This window comes from Pogonomyrmex barbatus, unplaced genomic scaffold (genome assembly GCF_055798465.1).
Source record: "Pogonomyrmex barbatus isolate J1 unplaced genomic scaffold, ASM5579846v1 scaffold9, whole genome shotgun sequence".
NCBI classification, from domain to species: domain Eukaryota; kingdom Metazoa; phylum Arthropoda; class Insecta; order Hymenoptera; family Formicidae; genus Pogonomyrmex; species Pogonomyrmex barbatus.
In genome coordinates this window covers 2690866-2713087 of record NW_028297193.1, presented here as the reverse complement: position 1 = coordinate 2713087, position 22222 = coordinate 2690866, and the positions used below count along the sequence as shown (strand labels likewise).

At 34.6% G+C, this 22222-nt stretch overlaps 1 protein-coding gene and 1 long non-coding RNA gene across 3 annotated transcripts in view; one reads left to right on the top strand and one right to left on the bottom strand.

Moving 5' to 3' along the window:
• Positions 1 to 8143: 8143 nt before the first annotated feature.
• The window catches only part of LOC105428797 (neuronal growth regulator 1), a 69103-nt gene continuing 55024 nt past the window's right edge, over positions 8144 to 22222 (bottom strand). For both annotated transcript variants that reach the window (XM_011641294.3, XM_089084411.1), the window contains 3 exons: positions 15571 to 15726; positions 14013 to 14346; positions 8144 to 11108 (listed from right to left, as the gene is read on the bottom strand). In XM_011641294.3, coding sequence (XP_011639596.1) covers positions 10969 to 11108; positions 14013 to 14346; positions 15571 to 15726 — 630 coding nt within the window. In that variant the 3' untranslated portion in view covers positions 8144 to 10968. The remainder of the gene's footprint in view (positions 11109 to 14012; positions 14347 to 15570; positions 15727 to 22222) is intronic.
• LOC148934530 (uncharacterized) lies at positions 14328 to 15884 on the top strand. The gene is made up of 2 exons (XR_016141210.1): positions 14328 to 14466; positions 15316 to 15884. It is a non-coding gene; the product is annotated as an uncharacterized LOC148934530 (long non-coding RNA).

Below are 22222 nucleotides of genomic sequence, written 5' to 3'. Positions count from 1 at the left end.
TTTTGTGTAACGAGCGAACTTTTATTCGGATGTTTCTAGTGCAAGTATTGTCGAGTGTTATCCACAATTTATAGAGCATCAAATTCCAACAAGAATTAGTAGTTGCTCGTAAACGCAACCAGCAAGACTCGCACTTGTGATATCTTCGTACCAACTTCATATATTTTAATATATATCTTAATATTACAAAGCAAATCAATTAAATTGGAGACGTTTTATGATTAGTATAATTATGTTGTAATTTAAATAGCAATATTTCAAAAATTTATAGATCATTTTTTTTTAATAATTTTAAGCGAAAAATTTTTGAAACAAAGTAAACATTGATTTTTTTTTAATTGTCTATTTATTGTTTATTAATTAATTTTTTGCATATTGTTATGTTTTTCAAATTAAAATAATTTATCGAAAATTTTGAATATATTTAATTATATGATGAAATAATATCTTTATATCGAGATTGTTTTCAACGCAGAAGATTTTGATAACGTTCAGATGCTGTGATATTTTCAAATTACGCGTAAAAGATTCGAGAATACTGTGGATATCAACATCAATTATTTAATCTCTAATGAGCGGGAAGCAAAGGCGTGATCGGGCAAATGTGACAATGGGACAATTGAGATGCAGGTGGGTATTAGTGTTTCGGAGGTAGATTGGCCGTACAGTAACGATCCTCGAGTGTATCGGAACGAAAGTCGCCGCTCTCGTTTACAGCTGGCTTATATGCATCTACTTGTTGCAGCACGGTTATCGATTACGAGCGAGGCATTGTAGAGGAACGCATAGTTTGCATGAAAGGTAATTACTATTGTACAACTAGCTATGTTCAGAAGCATCTCTAAACAATGCACATACCTCGATATTCGACGAATACACGTGTAAACAGATATGCACATATGGGATATGTGCGGGAAATACATGTTCTAATATGCAATATATATTTACCATATATTTACATTCGCAACACTTTATATATTCCCGGTTCTATATATATTTAATATACATGTACTTTATGTCCATATTCTATATATGTTCTATATATGTATCTCTCTATAATTAAAACAGAAACATTAAAATTGATATTACACGCACATTTCTTGTTCTTGATAATTTTTTATTAATATTTAAGAAAAGAAAAATAATATTATTAATATAAGTATATTATATTATATTGTTTTCCGATTGTTATGAATATAAGCTTTTTATATAAATTTAATTAAATATTTTAATTTGATTAGTTAAATATTTCATAGAAAAATAATATGATATATCTGATAAAAATATTTTTATGCACATTACATTTTATATGACGCAATTTAATTGGCCGATAATACAATTTATAACAATTGCTTTCGTCTATATATTATTCATCATAAGGGAGATGTGATATTCATAACAAATAATGCGACATTTTCATACTGATTGCATACATTTCGATTTGATAATCAATATTTCTGCTTCTTTTCTTTAATATAATAGATTTATATCTTGGTAAGAGAAAAAATATAAATACAATTTTGCATGAAGTTTTTCGCCGCTGCATTAACGTTGTCTCTTTCTATCAGATAACTTAATATTCCATTGCTAACAATCGAGATATATGACTCTGGTTGAAACTAAATATCGCGACACATTCGGCGACACGAGATATAATTGAAATCTGGATGAACCGTAATTATTTGCACAATTCACATTTGCCGTCCCTCCTACGTAATGCCTGTTATAATCTCTTGGTCAGTTCATAAATTTATTACGGCGCGTTCTCTATGTACGGGAATGACGATGAGATATACGGCACTGTAACAAAGATTAATATGCGTAAGCTAATGATCTACGCGATAATTGGTGTCGGGCCGAGTGTTTGACGGCAGTCTAAATAATTTCCTCCGAAAATGCACGGCGCCGCATCATTTGGCATGCGGCACACTATCCGCTTCGCCCATATGTTATTCCGTCAATAAATCTCAAGCCGGTGGATTAATTTCGCCGCACTTCTCGTTAAACAATCATCCGCCACCGTATCATTTGACTGTGCGAGCTCAACGGCATACATCATGTTCTGTATCTGGAAGAAGCATCGGCGCGAGCGCGTGTCGCTGATATAATCCGATCCACCTTTGAATTTCATGCGTCGTTGAGCAAACGACTATCTCTCACATCCCGAAAATCCGTAGCAGTATACAACCCACGATATCTACGGAAACTAACCGACAGAGCTGGAGGGGATGTCGCTTCATCTCCCTTTACACAGGATAATTTACTGTTATCGCTCGCTATTCGCTGAACATTGCAACCGTAAAAGTAAAAAAATTCCCCTTCTGTTTGTTCTGAACGAACGGCGTGGGAAAAAATATAATTAATCATACTATTTTGTCTCGTTAGATTGTTATCTCGAAAAATTTTTCTAGACCTTTGAAACGATAAAGTGAATTAAAATTACATATTAATGAAAGCAAAAAACTGATTAGAGGAATAATTAAATTTTGCCGCATTAGATTCTATTATTATCATTTTTTTCGTAACTATGTAATTGCATTTCACTGAATCCACCAATTCTGAAACTGTGATACTTCGTTCAACGCTCAGCATTGCTGGGGGACCATCAAAAGGCGGTCCTGAAGTTGCGAACGATTCCTTCGGCGAGCGGGTTCGGAGGAATGGGATTCTCACTAGGACGATAAACCACGGGTGGGTGGCACGGAGGCTCGTAAAACTAGCTCGATAGCTATAGGCGTGTCGAAAGTGAAAGCTCAGCACAACCGCCGGAGTTACTCGTCTCGATCCGACGTCGCAATTTTGCCCGTTATGCTCGAGATATGCGTGACACGCCGATAATATTCGCGCCCCGCGGTAATGCTCGAATGACAGTGAGTTCGCTACCAGATAACGGCAAAGTAGTTCAATGCGTACCACAGACCCGAATGACTTGCACGTGGCTTGACTACACCTTAGCAGCTTCTAACTAGACCGATTCAAAGCTAAAGCTCCTCGCATCTTCAAGTGATTAAAGATAAATGGAGAGAAAATAATATCTCCAGAGAGGAAATGCATTTGTAACATTTTTTTAAATCTTTTTAAATTGCAATATCATACAATATAATTAATTATTGTAATTTATAATTATTTAATTTATAATTATTGGATTTTAAAAATACGCAGTACTTTAAATTGAAAAGTTTAGCGATTAATGAAGCGATTGCTGATGTCTTTGTCGAAAAAATATGAAAGTTGAATCGGTGACAAAGTCTATTGTTAGAAGATAACGCGAAACAACAAAAGTGCGAAGCTCAATGCATTTAAATACAATGTTTTTCGTTATGTTCTCTTGCGCTGCAAAATATATATATATTAACAGATTACAAAGTAACTATAAAAATAGATGTTTTTTTAATAAGTGAGCTTAAATGGCGATCAATTTGTTGCTGGCATCGCACAAGTTTCTTCAGCAATATCATTTGTACGTAGCATCTGCATTACAAACCATTAAAAGTTGCTAAAATGCGAGCAAATAACTCCGCGCTATAAGCGCTCCAGCAACCTTTTATGCTTTACATTCAATCTTTCTTTGTGTCATTTCCTTTAAAATATTCAAACGTAATAGTTTATCGCGTTATACTTCCGCGAATCGTGACTTATTAACTGTTTTGATGCGATCGGACACAATTGCGTTTATACAAGTCCTATGTAATGCAAACTTGTGGACTTCTGTGTACATAGTATCATCAAGATCAAAAGATATAGTAACGTTATACGCCACTTTTTTGCATGCTTTCTAAACGTAGTATTTACCGTCGCTGGATGCAGTACTACATTCGATAATATTGCACGAGCGCAATTATACCCTTTTGTATGCATATTTATTGCTCACATTTTGACATTTTCTTAAACTTAAATTTTGAGTTCAACTACATATATGTTAATTATTATTATAATTCAAATTGGTATCCTTAAGAGGAAAATAATGTGGTACGGAAATAATAATTTTTTTCGGATTAATACCGTTAACAGAAATTATAGGTGCGCGAACAAGAATTGTTCTGTAATTAACTCATTAGCAGATGAGTGTTATGTATACCACACAATTGGTACGAGTAACTCCTAAGGAGCAGGAAACTTCACTCTCTGTATTTCTATCCCTCTGTATTTCTGAGCTACGAAGAAAGTTTGGCAAAGCCCGGCGCCAGTGAGCCAAAACACTGTTTTCTCGGCATCATCCCTCATACCGCTCGACCCATTTGTACGTGCAAGATTTAGTTGTCGCTATAAAGCGCTTACTGCTTTCTACATACTAAGTCCAACCGTGGATCAGAGGCCGCAAATGTCATCATTATTCAAGTATGGAATATGGGTCGCGATACGGGTATGAACGTTACAACAATTTTATTCTACAGTCAAACGAGATCCGATCGGAAATGAAGAGCCAAGAGAAATATCGTTGAAAAAAAAATTACTTGATCATGCTTTATATGTCACACTGTAAAATAACAAAAAAAAAACTTGTTTTATTTTACAAGTTATTTTGATCGCTAAATATTTCTTAATCAATCAAAATTATCTCTTCACAATTTAAGAAAGATAAATTTATATTTGCATTAATTATTTAGTAATATATTTATAATAAAATGAGTAGTCTAGTATCTTATATTTAGTCGGAAAATAATTGATAAAAATACAAATGGAACATGTTACTCAGTGAGACGTATTACTAAGATCGATCATCCCATTTTGCCATGTTTGCCATGATAACGTCGTATTCTTTCAACTTTAGTGATACGCTATATCACCTAGTGATCCCTTACTTTTTCCTTCCACTCATTCTTTTTGTTCCTTCAACACGAAGAGTCCTTGCTTCCGTGCTTAGTAAAGAAAAGAAGGGAAAGAATGGGAATGAACATACTTACGATATATTGATCCTGCAATATGCTCTGCCAATAAAGTATATTATTTCCAATTTTCCGGAAAGGTCGGCACACATGTAAGATGATTCGGAGCTTCCGCTCAATCTTGTGTACAATCTTTGGATATGTACAATAAGCGAATGGACTAAAATGTCGATATAATAAAAAAATATCAATATTCCTAATATTAAATTTTTTGTAAACGGCAAAATTCTTTTAAAACAAATACTATTTGTCTTTTTATATCCAGAAAATTAAAAAAAACATTCGACAAACATGGAATGAATTACAATACGTTATATGTAGAGCAAAAAAGAAAAAAATACGTATTGTTATAATATTATAGTAATGATGATGATAATGACATAAATAATACAAATTCACAGTATATATGCAAATTACATTATATACTTCATCGATACTGTTTACTTCGCTGCCATAATTTTCAATCATGACGAAACGCGATTCGAAAAGATTGCTGAATTTGCATTTAAAATTTCGCTTGGGAGGTTCATCATAATACTGAAATATCGACATTTCCGTTCGTTGCATTAAACTCGACAGCTAGTCATATATTCGCAACAAAACGACCGAATAATTTCGTCCGTGTAATGAGTCTACGTTCCTTTTTTTTTTCTTGTTTCTTTCAGTGGTGTGTCTTTCTGATAATCTTTCGCTCTATCCCTTAAAGCAAAGGCGTTCTTTTCATCGCTCGTTCCCCATTGAAACACGCGAATATACACGTACGCAACGCAGCCTCGAAATTGTAAAGAAGTCGGAATCTTTATTACAAATCTGAGTGCACCTGTGCGAATATACAGAGATACCTGCACTCGAGGATCACGGTAGAAATAAGGGAAGTCGTTTTATTTCAACGGTGTTTCAATTTAGCAGCCGCTGCGAAAGAGTTTCGAGCTTTTATCGCGTAACTTTTTTCCGTTGGGGGTAGAAAATAAAAGAAAGACAAGTCGGGGCGGGGGAGCGTGAAGCATCAGACCGAAATATCAGACGAAATATAAAAACGAGAGACATCGCAGCCAGGCACGAATATTGCGCTGCGTAGCGATATTAGCATCTGAAATTTAAATATAAGTACTTATGTGTGTATGTGATATAGACGACTATGTGTATGATGAACAATTTTTCTAAACGCTCTTGTATCTATCTGCGCCATCTACGATTTTCTAGCAATATTATATCTAGACAATACTCTAATTTAAAATACTACTAAGTTAAATAATTCTCACTTTTACTATTTTAATCTAACTTTATATTAAGTATTTTTTTAAACCCACAAATTATATCTTATTATGATAAATTTTAAGGTACAATTGCACAGAAATATAATCTGTAATAATATTTAATTAATAGCAAAAAATACATTTCAACAAGATTGGAGGAAATTATGAGAAGATAAAAAAGTCAGTTTTATAATAGAAATTTATTTACGCGCTGATTATATTATATGCCGAGCTTATTAGCGTGTTCCTTTAATTTCTATTACGTTAATTGCCAGCCGAGACTTGAGTCATTTTAACTGACATTCACGTAATCGAAACATTTTCTCTATATTCGTTATTTCTCTCCACTACGGAATTTCATTATTATCTGCCCATGTCATCTATTTGACTTCTTATTATATTAATGGAAAGCGGCTGGCTCGTCATGTATATTTCCGTCTTTAATGATAATGGAATTTGATATCTCTATCACATATCTACCATTTTTTCTATCTGTTATCAAGGGTTTGTGAGTCAAAGCCTGTTTAACTTTCATCTTAACTTTGTCCTGTTCTTTCTATCCTGTCAAGCTCAGTGCGCGATTAAGCGGATTCCTTTTTACGACAGGTGTAAATCGGAACCAAGCTCGGGATAGGATTTGCGTTTGTTATATCGAAGATCCCAGGTGCTTTCAGTAGATGTGTGGTTTATCGGTGCAACAAAAGAGTCACTGCGATCGCTCCATTCCTCGTTGTGTTCCCCGTTGTTTGTTTCCGTTTTCACATTCAACGTGATTACTGAATGCACATAGCAAATATTTTATATTGCTTACGCAATTATTTTATCTTAAATGTCATATTTTGTAGAATGCGATATCGTAAAGCAATTGTAGTTATTTGTATTATTATTATATACAAAATGATTTAGAAGAATACATGAAAATAAAAAAAAGAACATAGAATTTCTCTTTAAAATATTTTACATTTATCGTTTATATAATACTAATTTACAAAGTTCTCGGTTTCATTAAACAAGAGCCTAGTTTAAACTTACTAAAATGTATTTATATGTTTAAAAGCATGCAAACATACTTTTATTCTTACCCTCAGAAGTCAGTCGTAATTATGATAATCAACCTATTATTTGTATTTATGTAAATTGAAATTTATAAAAGTAACAAATAAAAAAAAATGATAAAAATGTTGAAATTTATGAGGATAGGAACTTTAAGTTAGACACGGTAGAGACCGGTAATATTTGCATAGATGCCATGGTATAAATGATTAAAGAGAATAAACACGCGAACATACGTGTTCACGCAAAATAAGTCGTAATAGATTGTAATAGGTTGCATGTGAGTCGTGAGAAATAATTCTCCGTCATTGAGATTCTATTTTCTGTAGGGTGAAATGCTAAGTAGTCTGTAAAAACGTTTAGTCGCATGCAGTGAAAATACGATTTCTTCTTACCTTAAAAGCTTACGAAGCTTTCGTCAAGAAGTCAACAAGTATTATGCAAATTATATTCTGATAAGCTATCCTTGATTTTATAAGAGTAATTATTCATCGATTCTCTCGTTGAAAGAAATATTTACTGAAAATACACATATGTAATATAAAACTCAAATTTAATGAACTGATTATACATTTTATGCATACTTATATAGTCTGTGTATACATCTTTTTATTTGCATTCGTAAAAATAATATTGCAAAATAACAGTTCTGTACAGGAATTATCAAAATACTCGGAAATGTTATAAACAATATTTAAGAAAGTATTTCAAAACTGCATGCGCGTAAATATTTAGAAATAATATTGCATGGAAAGCATTTATCTTCAATATTGTTAAAATTCTAATACTACGACACATTTACACTTAAAAAAATTATTATAGATAAAAAATTTATCAAAGAGGATTTGTGTTGTGCTTTTCTGAAATGAAATTTTTATATTTTATTAAATGATTCAAAATAATTAGAAGATGCCTTGGATGAAGGAAATAATTTTATTGTACTCATAGTCACGATTAATGTTTTATTGAATGCGTAGTTAGAATGTTTAGTATTTACATTGATTCCACGTATTCAGATAAATAACGTTGATGAACGCGAGTCATCCGCGGCCACATCGTCACGTGCCGTGCGTGCTGCGCATAAAACTCGATGTATGGTTAAAGACCATGAAACGCCCAACGCGTTTCTCACCGCGGAAAAGCCGCGAAATCAGCGCATCGAGCTTCCGCGATACATTCGCGGAACACCGACAGCTATCGCAGAAAACACAAGACTCCTTCCGAAGTACACTCCTTCGTCACTACTTTCTTTATTTCCATTATTTTGCATTTCCAACTCTAGATGCCCAACATCCGGAGGAAAAATATCTAAGGGACATAAAGGCATCTTTTAAACGTTCTTTAAAGAGCCTGTAGCTGTTTTCTGAATTTTCCTGTTTTTTTTTCTCTTTTTTTTTCATTTTATGTTATCTTCGCTATTTTAACGAAACGAGAAACGGAAACTCTATTCGTATCTCAGAACAGTTCGTATCATCAATAGAATATCGTATAAGTCTCGATTTCCTTAACATAATCGAAGAAGGAGTGTATTTTGTGTCTCGAAAGATCCAATCGTTCGCATCGCTCGCGTGATGCGCGCCGTCCGAGGCTGGATTATTCATCAATCTTGAGGACGTATGAAAGTTGGGTATACACGAGAAAGAACGAGGGAAGAACGGGTGAACGGAGCAGAGAGCAAACGCTCGCACCGCTTCGCACACTGCCATCTCCTCGTTTCTTCTTTGTGTGTTCACATCGGACATTCATTCACTTGAACGGATGTTTGCATTTATCATTTATTTAAAGATAGATATACACCGCGCGAACAAACAGCGAGACTGCTTCGGTGTATATCCACCTGGAGAATCGCGAGGCGTGGAAAAAGAACTTCTTTCGCGATGACAATGGCATTGCGACAGTCGATGGGAATTGAAATAAGGCTTCTACAGCGCGGAAGGAAAACGTCGTTCGTTCACCTCCAGGTCCGCGTAATCAAGTTGTCGCGAGAAATCTGCTTGTCTTATCTTGTCTTGCGATTCGATTTCGAAACAACGTATCCACACCAGCCCGAAAGAAGATTTATTTCTCCCTACTATCGAGGAAAAAAATAAGATGAATGCGGAATTTACAGCCGTTGCGTGTTGGAAATATATTTTTATCGTTGTGCGATACACCCCGATCGGTACAATATTTTTTTTTTTTTTTTTATTCAAATCTGAGCTAATCTGCGTATTATGCGTTTCAGATGGATTTATTGTTTGTCAAATTTTATTTCGTAAAAAGGTTGTATGGTTAGCATACAGGCGGACTACAGTGATTCAATCGAAGAACGTGATTTGTCATTATTATGGCCATGCCGCGAATACTGGTTATAACAAACAGAATTTTCGCAGCAACCTCTACGTTATGCAATAACGTATCGTATGTACGGTGAAAGCTCGATCAAACGTTATCGAGGGGGAAATATTTCGAACGAACGAAAACATGCGATGAAATGAATTCGGTAAACGATAAGCAATACAAATCACTTTGGAGTTCGAAAATGTGAATAATGCTACGATTAATTGGAAGAACGATAAATCGAGCTCTCGCCGTGTACATTTGTCTGTACATAACGAATATATACGTGTATAGATATATATATATGTAGAATGCATGTACGAAGAAAACGACTCGCCGATCGCGCACACTGAAAGATATCAACGAGCCGCATATCAAGTGGAAGGGTTCCCATCGGGAAACGAATTTCCTGAGAGAAACCGAACTTCCTGTCCAAACAATTCGGAACTCCCTTTCCGCTTACGCGACTCATTCATCAATATCATACACCTTACAACATACCTTAGTACCATAGTTCCATAATTCTCTGGTCTCATTGCGATTCACGCGGTTACATCCGATACATAATTTTGTCGCAAGAGCAAAAATTATAATTGTAGCTTAAACAATAAAAGGATATTAAAAAAAAATAATTAGAATAAAAGAAATATTACATGAAATTTAACATGACTGGATATCATAAAATGAGATATAATTTGTTATTATTTTCAGAATAGATATGTACTTATAATTAGCCAAAAGATTAATTTTTCACACTTTTGAGTATTTTTTTTTTAAATATCATTATTTTGTACGATTTTTCATCACAAAAAGATCTCTTAGTACAACAAGAGAAATTGCGCTCGTATTTACACATTGAAATTTCATTCCTCGTCTTTGTCAAGAGAGTTAGATTGAAAAGGAGGGCTTGTGGACTGTAACTTCGCGCGCAACGAAACGCAAAGATTATGCGAGAGTTTAAGAATAAAACGTATCCTACAATAAATTGCTCAATTCCAAAGTGGAATACAGTCGTCCGGCCAAGTACGTTTACGCGGCACTTGCGCAAAAACGGGCCAAGAAGGTAGAAAGTAAAACGCAAACTTTGAAGAGTGAAGGATTCACAGATCTGCACTGTACCGGAAGAAACGCACTCACCGACGATTCTCAATCTTTGAGCTGTAGGACATCACCGAGCACACCGAGCACACGTACCACAACTGTCAACCCGGAACACAGTCTATCTAGTATACGCAACAAGGACACACGAAAGCCGAGATATCGTCGTAAGTTTGCGGTATCACATGCACAATCAACCCCGCTATCGGAGTTTCTTCTTGGATCGAAAATAAGCGAGGCTCGTGCCAATCCCAGGCAGCAGGACAACGACTTCGAGAACTCGTTTTCTCGCTGGGCCCGTCGTCAGGTCACGGAGGAACGGACGGGCTGAAGAACGCCGCCAGGGCGGCGGTAATTCACGTCGGGTAAAGGCTCGTGAAACTCGGTATCCTCCAGCTGACGGCCGCCAGGAGGGACACGAGAAAGTTGCTCGCCAAAATTGCCGGGCTGAGGTTCCTTCTGTCACCCCCGTGCATCGCCGCTGGCTTCTCCTCCTCTGCAACGAGATTAGAAAGCTGTTTCATATGACATAAGCGGAAGCGTGAATAGAAATTTAAGGAGACTGCTTCATTTCAGATTACTACTTAGGAATTAGGGATTATATATTTTGAGACGCTTGAGACAGAGTCACATTACTATTTACTTGCAAAATAAATTGTGATTCAAAGGTGGTTTTCATATCCTCCTCGGGATTGATTTATTAAAGAATGTATACTGAGAAGTTGTAAAATATTCATTAAGAATAGTAACTATTTGTTTTGTTTTCAAATAGCAGTTATATATGACCTCGATATGTTTTTAATAAGTACGTATGCCAAAAGAATATTAAGTATTTCTTACAAAAAAATGATTATCCTTTTGGCAATAATTATTTTGTAACTTGACATAACAGACTTCTTTAATAATTATTTCATAAACTTCATAATAAACATAAACATAAACTCTATAAATAATGTCCTATAAATAAAAACCTAATGAATCAGATTCTAAAGGCGAATAAATAATATAATAAATAATATCCGTTACCATCGTCTATCTTTGTCTAATGTTGATAATAAAATTTAGGGTAAAAATATACATGTTTAAATCAGAGGAGAAATTCACATTTAGAGAAATGAGAGAAAGTGTTTCTCTTAAACAAAACGGTAAAACTTTTCCCCGAGAGAAACATTTTAAACGATCTCGAATTGTCCGATGTTCCTAGTTGAGATATAAGATGAAACGCGGATCATTTCACACTTCTTCTTGTAGAAAATACTTCTCGACAATCTGGTCACGTGCATGACACTCTCTATCACGTGCTCTGGCAAACAGTGGATGAATATCTGTCGAACTTCTCGAGTTTTCCGAGTCCTCTCTTTTTCGCCATCGTAAAACCCCATTTAAAAGCTATTCTCTACAATTTTAATTTAATTCTAAAAAGCTTCAATAAATTGTATCTATTTTTTTGTAATTTTCCATGTTTCTAACAAATTGATATATGAATATAATAAGTCAACAATGTTGTTTTAACAATATTTTATAAATGTTTTAAATATTTTATAATTTGAAATAATCTCAATGCTTTTTTGCATATTTAAATGAATTTTTTATTGTATAATTTCTAACAAGTCCACATTAATTATAAAAACATAAAATTTAAAGCTGAAGTATATGATAATATATTAAGATATGCATTTTCATTATTGAGATGAAAATAAATTTTATTATATTCTTAATTTTATTATATTTTTTCGAAAATAAATTCGAATGGCGCAATTTTATCTAGCATACAAAACTTCCAAATTTTAGTTGCTGTGTACTTTTATCCGACCTAACATTACTCTTCTCTTATTTTTTTTTATAAAAATAAGCGTGCTTAGATAAAGAAAAAAATTTAATATAAAAAAAGAGGCTTGATACAGTCCGCATTAACATCTTGGAGAAACTTTTGACAATGTCGAAAGCATATCGTAACACGGGCTTGAAAAAAGAAGAGATTAAAATAGAATCGCGTAGAATGGTGTATCGTCTTCTAAGGAGAAAATAATAGATAAGTTTGATAATGCTCCACGGGACGCTATCGTGTTGTTACTAAACGCGCGTTAAAGTGTAAGTAAAGCCGGCCCGAAGTTGTATATTGTACTTTCAAAAAATTGCTTTCGAACTTCGTTCTCGCGGCGCAAAACTCAGGGGTTTTGTAAAAGTTTCATCGTTAGAGGGAAGGTCGTGCAATTTGAAGCGCCCTTCTGTTATCGCGAGTATGCGCAGGGACTGCGGGATGAATGCGTTTGCGAGTGCCGCTAAATCTGATCGTAACGAGCTACCTACGAGCCGTTTAATTGTTCGGCACTTACTCTAATGAATATTCAAGCTTCGCAGAAGTTCTTCCCGATCGGCAGCCGATCTCTTCTTCGTCGATATAACTGAGGCGAGTCAATTATCACCCGTTTTAACCCGTGAAACTGTGAATTCAGCCTACTTATGCAATCCGCAGACCGTTTGTACCGTAGAAGCCGTGCGCTTGCATCGGATCTTTAGCAATTGCATCGATTGCAATCAGTGATTTAATATCGCGTATAATAGTGAATACAGAGAAAAGCTAATGAAGCTTAATATCCAAGGAATGTCAATGATCTCCTTGTTGGCATGCACGTGTATATCAACGTGTGCTTAAATTGCGCAACATTTATATTACCTAAATACAAAATGCACAGATTATTTCCTTTTGCACCTGCATCATTCTCGAAATTAAATGGATTATTTGATAAATTATTCCATATTTGCTTTGTTGAACATTTTATTTTCTAGAGACAATCTTACGATGAAATGCTGTAATACATTTGTGAGAATCATTTGATATTTTTTTATATATTCTGCACATATTCTACAAATACACCGTTCGTAAATATCGTCGTCCAATACGTTAACACAAACTTTCCACAATTCTATTGCAACTGTTTGTTAACTACTTGTCTATCTGTAGTAAGCAAATAGTATTTTATTTTACATTAAAACCTTAAAAAAACATCTGTACACACTTGTACTTAAAAATAAGTTTACAATCAATCTTCTATCTTTTAGTCCGTATTTGATACAAGGAAAAATTTCCATCTATCAGAGAATTAGTTTGTTTTATCTTTTATTAAAACATACATTTTCTCTAGTCGAAAGACAGAAAATAATATATCTGTTCCACTAAATAAACAATTAAATAGATACAATGATACTCCCCACGCATATCTTTTTTCATTAAATATAAAAATTTTAAATGCAATATTTAAAATATATTCCATCGATACAAACAGACGTAAAGTTGTATTTCGCTAAAGTAAATTCACACTTGGAAGTTTCTCTCAACTGATATCAAGTTTACCAGAAAAACTAAATATTAGCCAGCGATACGCTTCGTGTTTCTTACCTTCGATCACATGGACCATAATGGACGCCGACTTGGCGTTGCTAGGTGCGCACGTATAGTTACCGTCATGCGTAAGCTTCGTTTTGTTTACCGTCAGAATAGAGCCGTTCTCGGTGAGCCTGACGTCAACACCGGGCTCCTCGTCATAATTTATCATACGGCCCTGACGATACCAGAAGACGTACAAGGGATTTTCCGTGGCTGCCATAAGTTGACATTCCAAACGGAGGCTCGAGCCTTGCTTCACGTGCAGATCAGGCGCACCTGGTATTATCGAGTACGCCTCTGTAATCTTGAGACGAGCGAAGTTTTGCTGTACCGGATGCGACGTCACCTGCAATCGTAATATAGCAATACCTGTAACTTTTCATGGTACATTAAGACAAACGACACGTATTTCGAAAGAACACTTGGAACACTTGTACAGAGTAGCAATCAAGAGAAGTTGCTGAAAGTAAGTAGCCATTATTTTGTAAAGAGCGAACATTATAAAATAAATTAATAATTATTATATTATGAAGGAAACTTGCCAGTTTTATTCGCATAGCCTGCTAATATACATAAAAAATTTATAAATTTGTAAAAATAAATTTTGTAAGATAAAATCAATTTTTTAGAAACTGATAGATATTTAAATTTTGCAACTTTCCAATTGTCAACTTTATAATTTTATTTGTTGATGTAAAAAAGGACAGTCACTTTTTTTAATATAAATAATCTACTTTTTAGATTATTTAAAAAATGATAAAGTACAAATTTATAATAAAATATACATTTATTAGGCGATACAATATAATAATAAACATTCTTATATAATTTATAACATAATATCATGTGAAATAATATTAAGAAATTGAGACTGTAATTTTAAATATTTTCTATAAATAACATCGCAACAATAGCCAGTTTCAAATTATAACAAGTCGCGCATTATAATGTATATTAGAAATTGTATTCATATCATCGAAGCAATATTGATTGTCCTTTAAAGAACTTGTTAAAGTCATGACTAATATCTGCGACCTAAAACACAAGCTTGTAATCGATCGCTTTCGCATTTCAGCTGACATTTTAGACATGTGAAACCTTTAACGAAGTGTCACAGAACTATACATTAGAAATTATTTAATCTATCAGGAACAATGACAATACTGTTTCACTTCATTGAAAATTTAATTTATATAGACTAAAATAAAAACTAATTGGTCATTGAGTAAACATTGATTAACATTGAGTAAAATCTTAGTCATATTTTAAATTTTTATTATAATGATAATATATAATAGTGTTCTTATTGTTACAGAAACTTGACATATGAACTAAATAAAGAAAAGTCACATTTATATATATTTTATAAAAAACCAAGAAGAGAAAGAATATACATTTATGCGAATAAATAAAATATATCAGTTATCTAATATCAGAATATTGAAATATAAAAGCTCAAATAAAAAGTATCCTAAATAAAACTTATTAGGATAAGTATCCTAATAATATCATATTCAAATATACTAAAAATTAAAAGCATCATAGAAGAATAAAATATTTGCCAAAATACCTGACATTCATAGATACCGGCATCATCCATCATCACAGGACGTATGCGAAGTTGCCAATCGTTTCTGACGAGATTGACTTGAAATCTTGTGTCAATGGAATGCGTACTGGTACCAACTGTTAATAATAGTCTGTCCCTTCTCCTCACCCACGTAACCTATGACACAGAAAAAAAAAACAAAAAAATAATTAATATATACATATAATATAAAATTGTATTGTAGTTCAGAGCTATAAAAAGTGTAGCAATCTTTTTATTAATTTTTCTTTGTAATTACTAATAATAATATTAATAAATGGCTATTAAAAGAAAAATTATATTATTATTAACATGATAATTAAATATAGAACTGCATAAAATTGTAACATTGCAATATGCAATTGTAATAGAATATAATTGTTTTACATGAATATAATTAAAACATTTTAATTATACCTATTTGTTTTATATTTCTTGATAATACATTTTTAATTTATATATTATAAAAGTATATTTATGAGTAAATAAGTAGTAACTTTATCGAAATAAATGAAAATTGCTTGAATAATATTATATATTATTGATTAAAATCGTGTATTTCTTTTTTTATATAGATGAAAGATTTTTAAATAGAAAGGAATAAACTTTATCTAAAATTTTATAAATATTATAGTATCTGATCTATTATATTGAAAAGACAATTACGGTTATGGTTATCTGGCTATAGGACGCAAAGACAGTTGTTAGATAATGAAAACTATCTATGGATTATAGTGGTTGAAAGCAGTTAGATTATTTATAGTAACAATATGTATGGGACACTACATATATCATATGAGGAAATATGAGAGAGAGAGAGAGAGGGGGGAGGGGGAGGGAGGTGGAGGGAGGGAGGAAGAATAGTCTCGACACGCATCGAATATCAATTATCATGGCCATTAGAGCACCCTAATTTCAAGGTAATTTTCGTTCTCCAGGGAACTGACAACAAAACTATACTTAATATATCGGCTACATCGCATTTTAATTATATAATAGTATTAGCCATTCCCCGCCACTTTTGTACATCCAAAAAAAATCGATTTAATCGATTATGTACAAATTTGAATGTATTAAGTCATTGAAAGATAAAAGAGAATAGATTTGTGAATATTATTTATTATTATTAAGGTGTTTTTACATTTACATTAATACGTGTTCTTAAGCTTTAAGAAAATTTTTTTCTAAATATTTTCAATAATAAATTTTTGTTTTATTTTATGCTTATCAAATATAGAATGCTATCTTATAGTACGTAGGCTGTACTATAAGACCTTATGTCACAAAACATAAGGTTCTGAATCCAAGCTCGAAGCACTACCTTTATAAGAGATTTGAAGAGATGTACATAAGTAATTACGTTTCCTAAACATAATGACACGATATATATTAATTGATATCCTTCGATGAAATTTAATTATTCTCGATTAGTAAATTCCTCGTTTACGAAGCTTCCTCCTGAATTTCGATTCGGCACGAGACGTCACGTTTGCCAATCCAATTATTTTTTACATTCGGATCCCTGGGACGAACTTCACCGTAAATGTCTTAGTACTCTCAGTCAGAAACATAATTAGGCCGATTTCACGTAATACATCCCGGAGAAACCAATTCCCAAGGATATGACATTTCTGGTATCCGCCAAACCTGGTAATCCGCAGTGCTTACTGTAATCCTGAATCCTACCCCGAAAAGGACCTATCTACGGCGCGCCGACGTGTAATGGCGAATCCAATATGGCAAGAGCGTGCGTGTTTATATGTGTCTGTGTGTATGTGTGTGTATGTTTAAGTATGTGTACTTGCACGTCGCTGGTCTTTGACTGAAGGTAGAAGTTATTGAGTAGTAGAGTTTGCCTCAATCGGTGCGAAGTTACGAGAACTTGTGTCTTCGCTTGTGGTGTCTTCGCAAGCGGTCGGAAGGACAAAGATCTCGAATCTCTCCAACGTCCATCTTTCAACTAACTCCAGAGACGGTCTCTCACACACACACACACACACACACACACACACACACGCGCGCGCGCGCGCGCGCGCGTGCATTGCTAGAACGAACAATGTTCCTGTCTTACTGCCGAATATGTGGACTTCATTACTCAAGATACTTGCGTAGCCAATTAAGGAAGCTTCTATGTCCATTAAGAGCAAGCAACCAAGTCGCAATGAAGCTTTCAAGCATGAAATTAATGCATGTTACAATATATATTACGTGTGGAAGGTATGTAACTTGATTTAGATTCCCGACATCTAAATTATCCGACAAATCGCTTGCGGTAATACTCCTTCTAATTATTTTCAGCTCAAATGTACGAGAAGATACTAAAGGTATATCTATTTTAAGGGGAAAACTGTTGAAGTCTGTGCACGCGGCGGGCCTATTTGGCTTTCTAGCGAAAAGGGTTAAAAGTTGGTATGAAGCGAATGGAGAAGCAAGCGTAGTCCGCCAAAGGATTAAAACCAATTAAAACTTGGAACGAAATGCAAATTGGAGTAGCATGTCCGACGCGTTTCGGGGCCCCTCCGTACTTAATTTCCTCTTACGTTGTCTTGCCTGACTCAATCATCATCATCAGTCTTGTTAGACGTGGGTTAGGTAACCGATGGCCACAAAATTCCCGTGGGAAGCTATTAAGCCGAGATCGTATGGGGATTGCTGCTGGCCTAGGCGGGAAAGACTTTGTACAGCGGCAAGTAAATGGCATCTATCCGCGCGGAAAGTGCATACACGCGGCACACAAGTCAAGCTGATACCGTCGTGGGAGCTTAATTGGGAAATACCCCGGTTACAGGATGCCAAGCGACCCATGCCGACACATTCTTTATCTGTCGGTTGGGAATTGCCATCCGCGATCAGTAACTTGTGTCGTCACATACCAGATATCTTGCGGAAATGAGTAGCATGGAACGAACGTAGAAGCTAAGCTGAACGTAAACGTGTGATATTGAAGAGACTGAAACGTCTACTAAATCGTAATGAAATAACGTTTTCTTGAAAATCTTTGTCGCGAATAAAACTGCTCGATAAAGGAAAAAAGGTACCTTTTCGTAATGATAAGAATATTTCCATTCGGCAATAAAGCCGCGACGATAGGGGGGAAATTAAGAGCCACCGTCCCACCGTCGCAGCTGCACTTCTGCGATCACTTTCAACTCTTGCTCGATAGCAAACATCGGGATTGCCGATAAGGAACACCGAAAGTTCATTCGTTTATCAGCCGAACCGTTTTAAAAGTATTCTTGTAATGAGGAAAGTTCCCTCACCTATATCCGCCCTGTGCGGGAATCAAGCCAACCACTACACAGCCACACTCCATACGCGTCACAACCTCAGAAACTTAAAGCTGTATAGCGATGGTATTATTCACAAGATCGAAAAGAACTGGAGGTGAAATTACCTCTCTCTCTTCTCTTGAAATATTGAAGATAATTATCATTTAGTTCTGAAAATTCATATTTATTGAATTTCTTATAACCATTACTAGTAGAATATTATAGATATTTTTTATGTTAAATTTAATTTTGTCAATTAAATATTTTTAATTGACAAAATGGAAATGGTAAAAGCATAAACTATCACTTAAAATAAAAATATTCATAAACGGTTTTTCTTTTAAATGGAACTATTTAATAAACAATTTATATCATGTATATTTTATAAGCTTGAATTATCCAAAATGCTGACATATTTTATTAAATGTACAGTTTGTTATTAAATTAATTATTTTTATTCTTTAACTTGATATTTATTATAAATTGATATGCATATTTAGAAATAATTTTTTTTAAATTTAATTTTGTAAGTTACTAACTGCTCTTTCTCTCTCTCTCTCTCTCTCTCTCTCTCTCTCTCTCTCTCGTAGTTTAATGGAATAAAAATCGATTTTCGGTCTTGTAAGCTTGAGAAGACAGCAAGTTTGCTATTGATTATAGTTTAACAAGGGAAAACACTATTGAGATTTAGTTTGAAAACAATTATAATCGATATGTCGATTTTGATGCATTGAGAAGCGAAAGTGTATTAGTCAATTGCTGTGCATCGCTCAATCATTGTATCTGTTACTTTATTTAACCAAGTATTGATGTTATCATTTTAAGAATGATTGACGTTAGTCACGAACAATTTCTATATGTGATGCTGCCAATAACAATGTGAATTTGAATCTGACATCTTAGACAAATTTAAACTATAAAGCTAATTGAATGAACAAATATGACATACATGTTTCACAATCCAATTTCATTTAGTAGAATATCGAGTTTAATAAGAAATTGCAACTGTCACTAAATAATAATATTATATCTTTACGTTATATTAGTTCCGTAAATGGATATTCTATATATTCATGTGAAAGCATTAAAACACTTAATTTATTTTACGTCATCATTTCATGATATCGATTCCATCCGCGCCACCCAATCTGTCCTATCTGTTTTTGATTATCAGTCGCATTTCACCGCGATACATTTCATTCGGCTTGCACATAGGAGGATGCTTTTGAAATGTATTTTCCTGACTCGACATAGAACAAATTATGCACAAAAATCGAGCTGAAAACCGAATGTAGAAAGCTTCATAGCATCGTATTCGAGGGGACGAGCTCTTGAATCCGGCCATTTCACTGATGGATCTTGTACAACGCCTCGTAGCAGTAAAATCGTTCGAAAAGTCTTACAAATAGGAAAAGTAAAGCTCGGAGGTAGAAATTTAGAGATAAAAATTTAATGTTTCAATACATCTACGAAGGAATTCGTCACTCGAATCTTTTCATTTCCGGTAATTCCCCATTCTGCCGGTCTCTCATTCACTCCATCTGCATTCTCAAAGAAGGGAAGTCTACCCTCGTAGTCTATCCCTCGTATCTCACTATCCGGATATCCTCCATTATACCCTCGCCCATCTTATCCCGCGATTCATCGTGGTCGAGAATGTTCCTCAAGAAAGTACTCCGCTTCGGCAGTAACCCGCGCATATCCATTTTCTCCGTCGGCGATGACGTTGAGGAAGAGTGCGTGGTACAAAATGTCGACTCCTTCGTAACACACTCGACTGTAGCCGCGCGTCCTTTACCGTCTAGCAATTTGACATTTATCGCGTGATTTACCACAGGTCAATGTTCTCCATCGTAGCGTCGTTTCCGCCAGCCGGGTAGATGATCTTTCCGGCTGACGGTTTCCATTATACATCACACGTTACATTATCGCACGACGTCGACGCATTTCCCAGCGAGATAAGTGCATCACGTCCGATATGAGTAGGTCTGGGCAGAATAAGTTAATTCCATTATACGCACATCCTGTAGTGTTATGCGCAAGTTGATGGCCAAACTAGAGAGCTTGTATTCGTGCTTGACTTCTCGAGCATGAATTGAAACCCATGGGAATAATAATTAATTATCGCGAGGAAAGCTCATTTAAGACATCCGGCCTTTGCATGTTCCATCCGGAGAAACGACCGCGGATCCTTCCTCGACGGAGCAAATTACCTATTGTGTTTCCGAAGCCAGCACCGTAATCGAGACATTCGACCACTAGAGCCACGATCACATCGAAGCAAATTTCGGGTACATATGTCTATGCAGACCGTCGTAAAAGAAACATTCGCTATATCAGGTTTCCTCCGGATTTAAAATAGCACCGGATACTTGAGAGAACAGAGAATGAAGTACCTGGATGATACAAAAACGGCTTTGAATATTTCCGTTGCTCAACTTTTATGCGAAACTTTTTCGGCTCATTCCAAAGCGAAGATAAATGGCATTTTAAATTGAAAAATTCCGGTTTCGCTGATAAAATAGAAAAAAATATCTGATGCTTTAATTTATAATGCGACATCTTATACGATACTGTGTAAATGAAAAATATGTGCAAAAGTTTATAGCGATCGCACTGTGATTCATCACTAAGATAGTAGACGTGAAAAGTTTTTATACTTGTAGTAATGAAAGAATTCGTGCAATATAATAAATCTAATGTTGTTAATCTTATTATTGTTAATCTAATGTTATCTCCTATTCATATCTAAGGATTTAAACTTGTTACTTATATTATTATAAGTCAATATAAGATATGTTCATTTTTAATACGTAACATACTAATTTGCAAAAATAATAATTCGATAGATAACTAGAACAGATGAGTGAATCAAATAAAATCGGAAAAGAATGGAAAGAATGGCTTCAGAAATTTTAATTTTTCATTTAGAAATTATGGATACTGTTAATTCAGATATTATGGATACCGTTATTCGTCGCTTGAACAACTTTTATGAATCTCATATCCGGTTACGAATACATGTCACTTCATCGCGGAAAAGATAAACTTCCGTACGACGGCAGTTACATAGACAAGATATAATGCGCGTTTTCCCTCCCTCTTTCGAATCTCCCTTTTTACCACCCACGATAGTGAGACGCTTTTTATTTGTTTTGGCCTTAGTCGCGGTATAAAGAAGGGCGGCCTTGTTTCTTGTTTCTGTATTTCTGTAGTACACAAGACGCGCACGAATTCATCTTTTATTCATGGTCGGCGACGAGATCCGCCGAGGTTATATGCGGTTCGTGACAGAGAATTTTGCATAAGTGGCCTTAGATTTTGCAACTTTCGTATCGTCCAGAACAAAATCTCGCCAGCGAGCG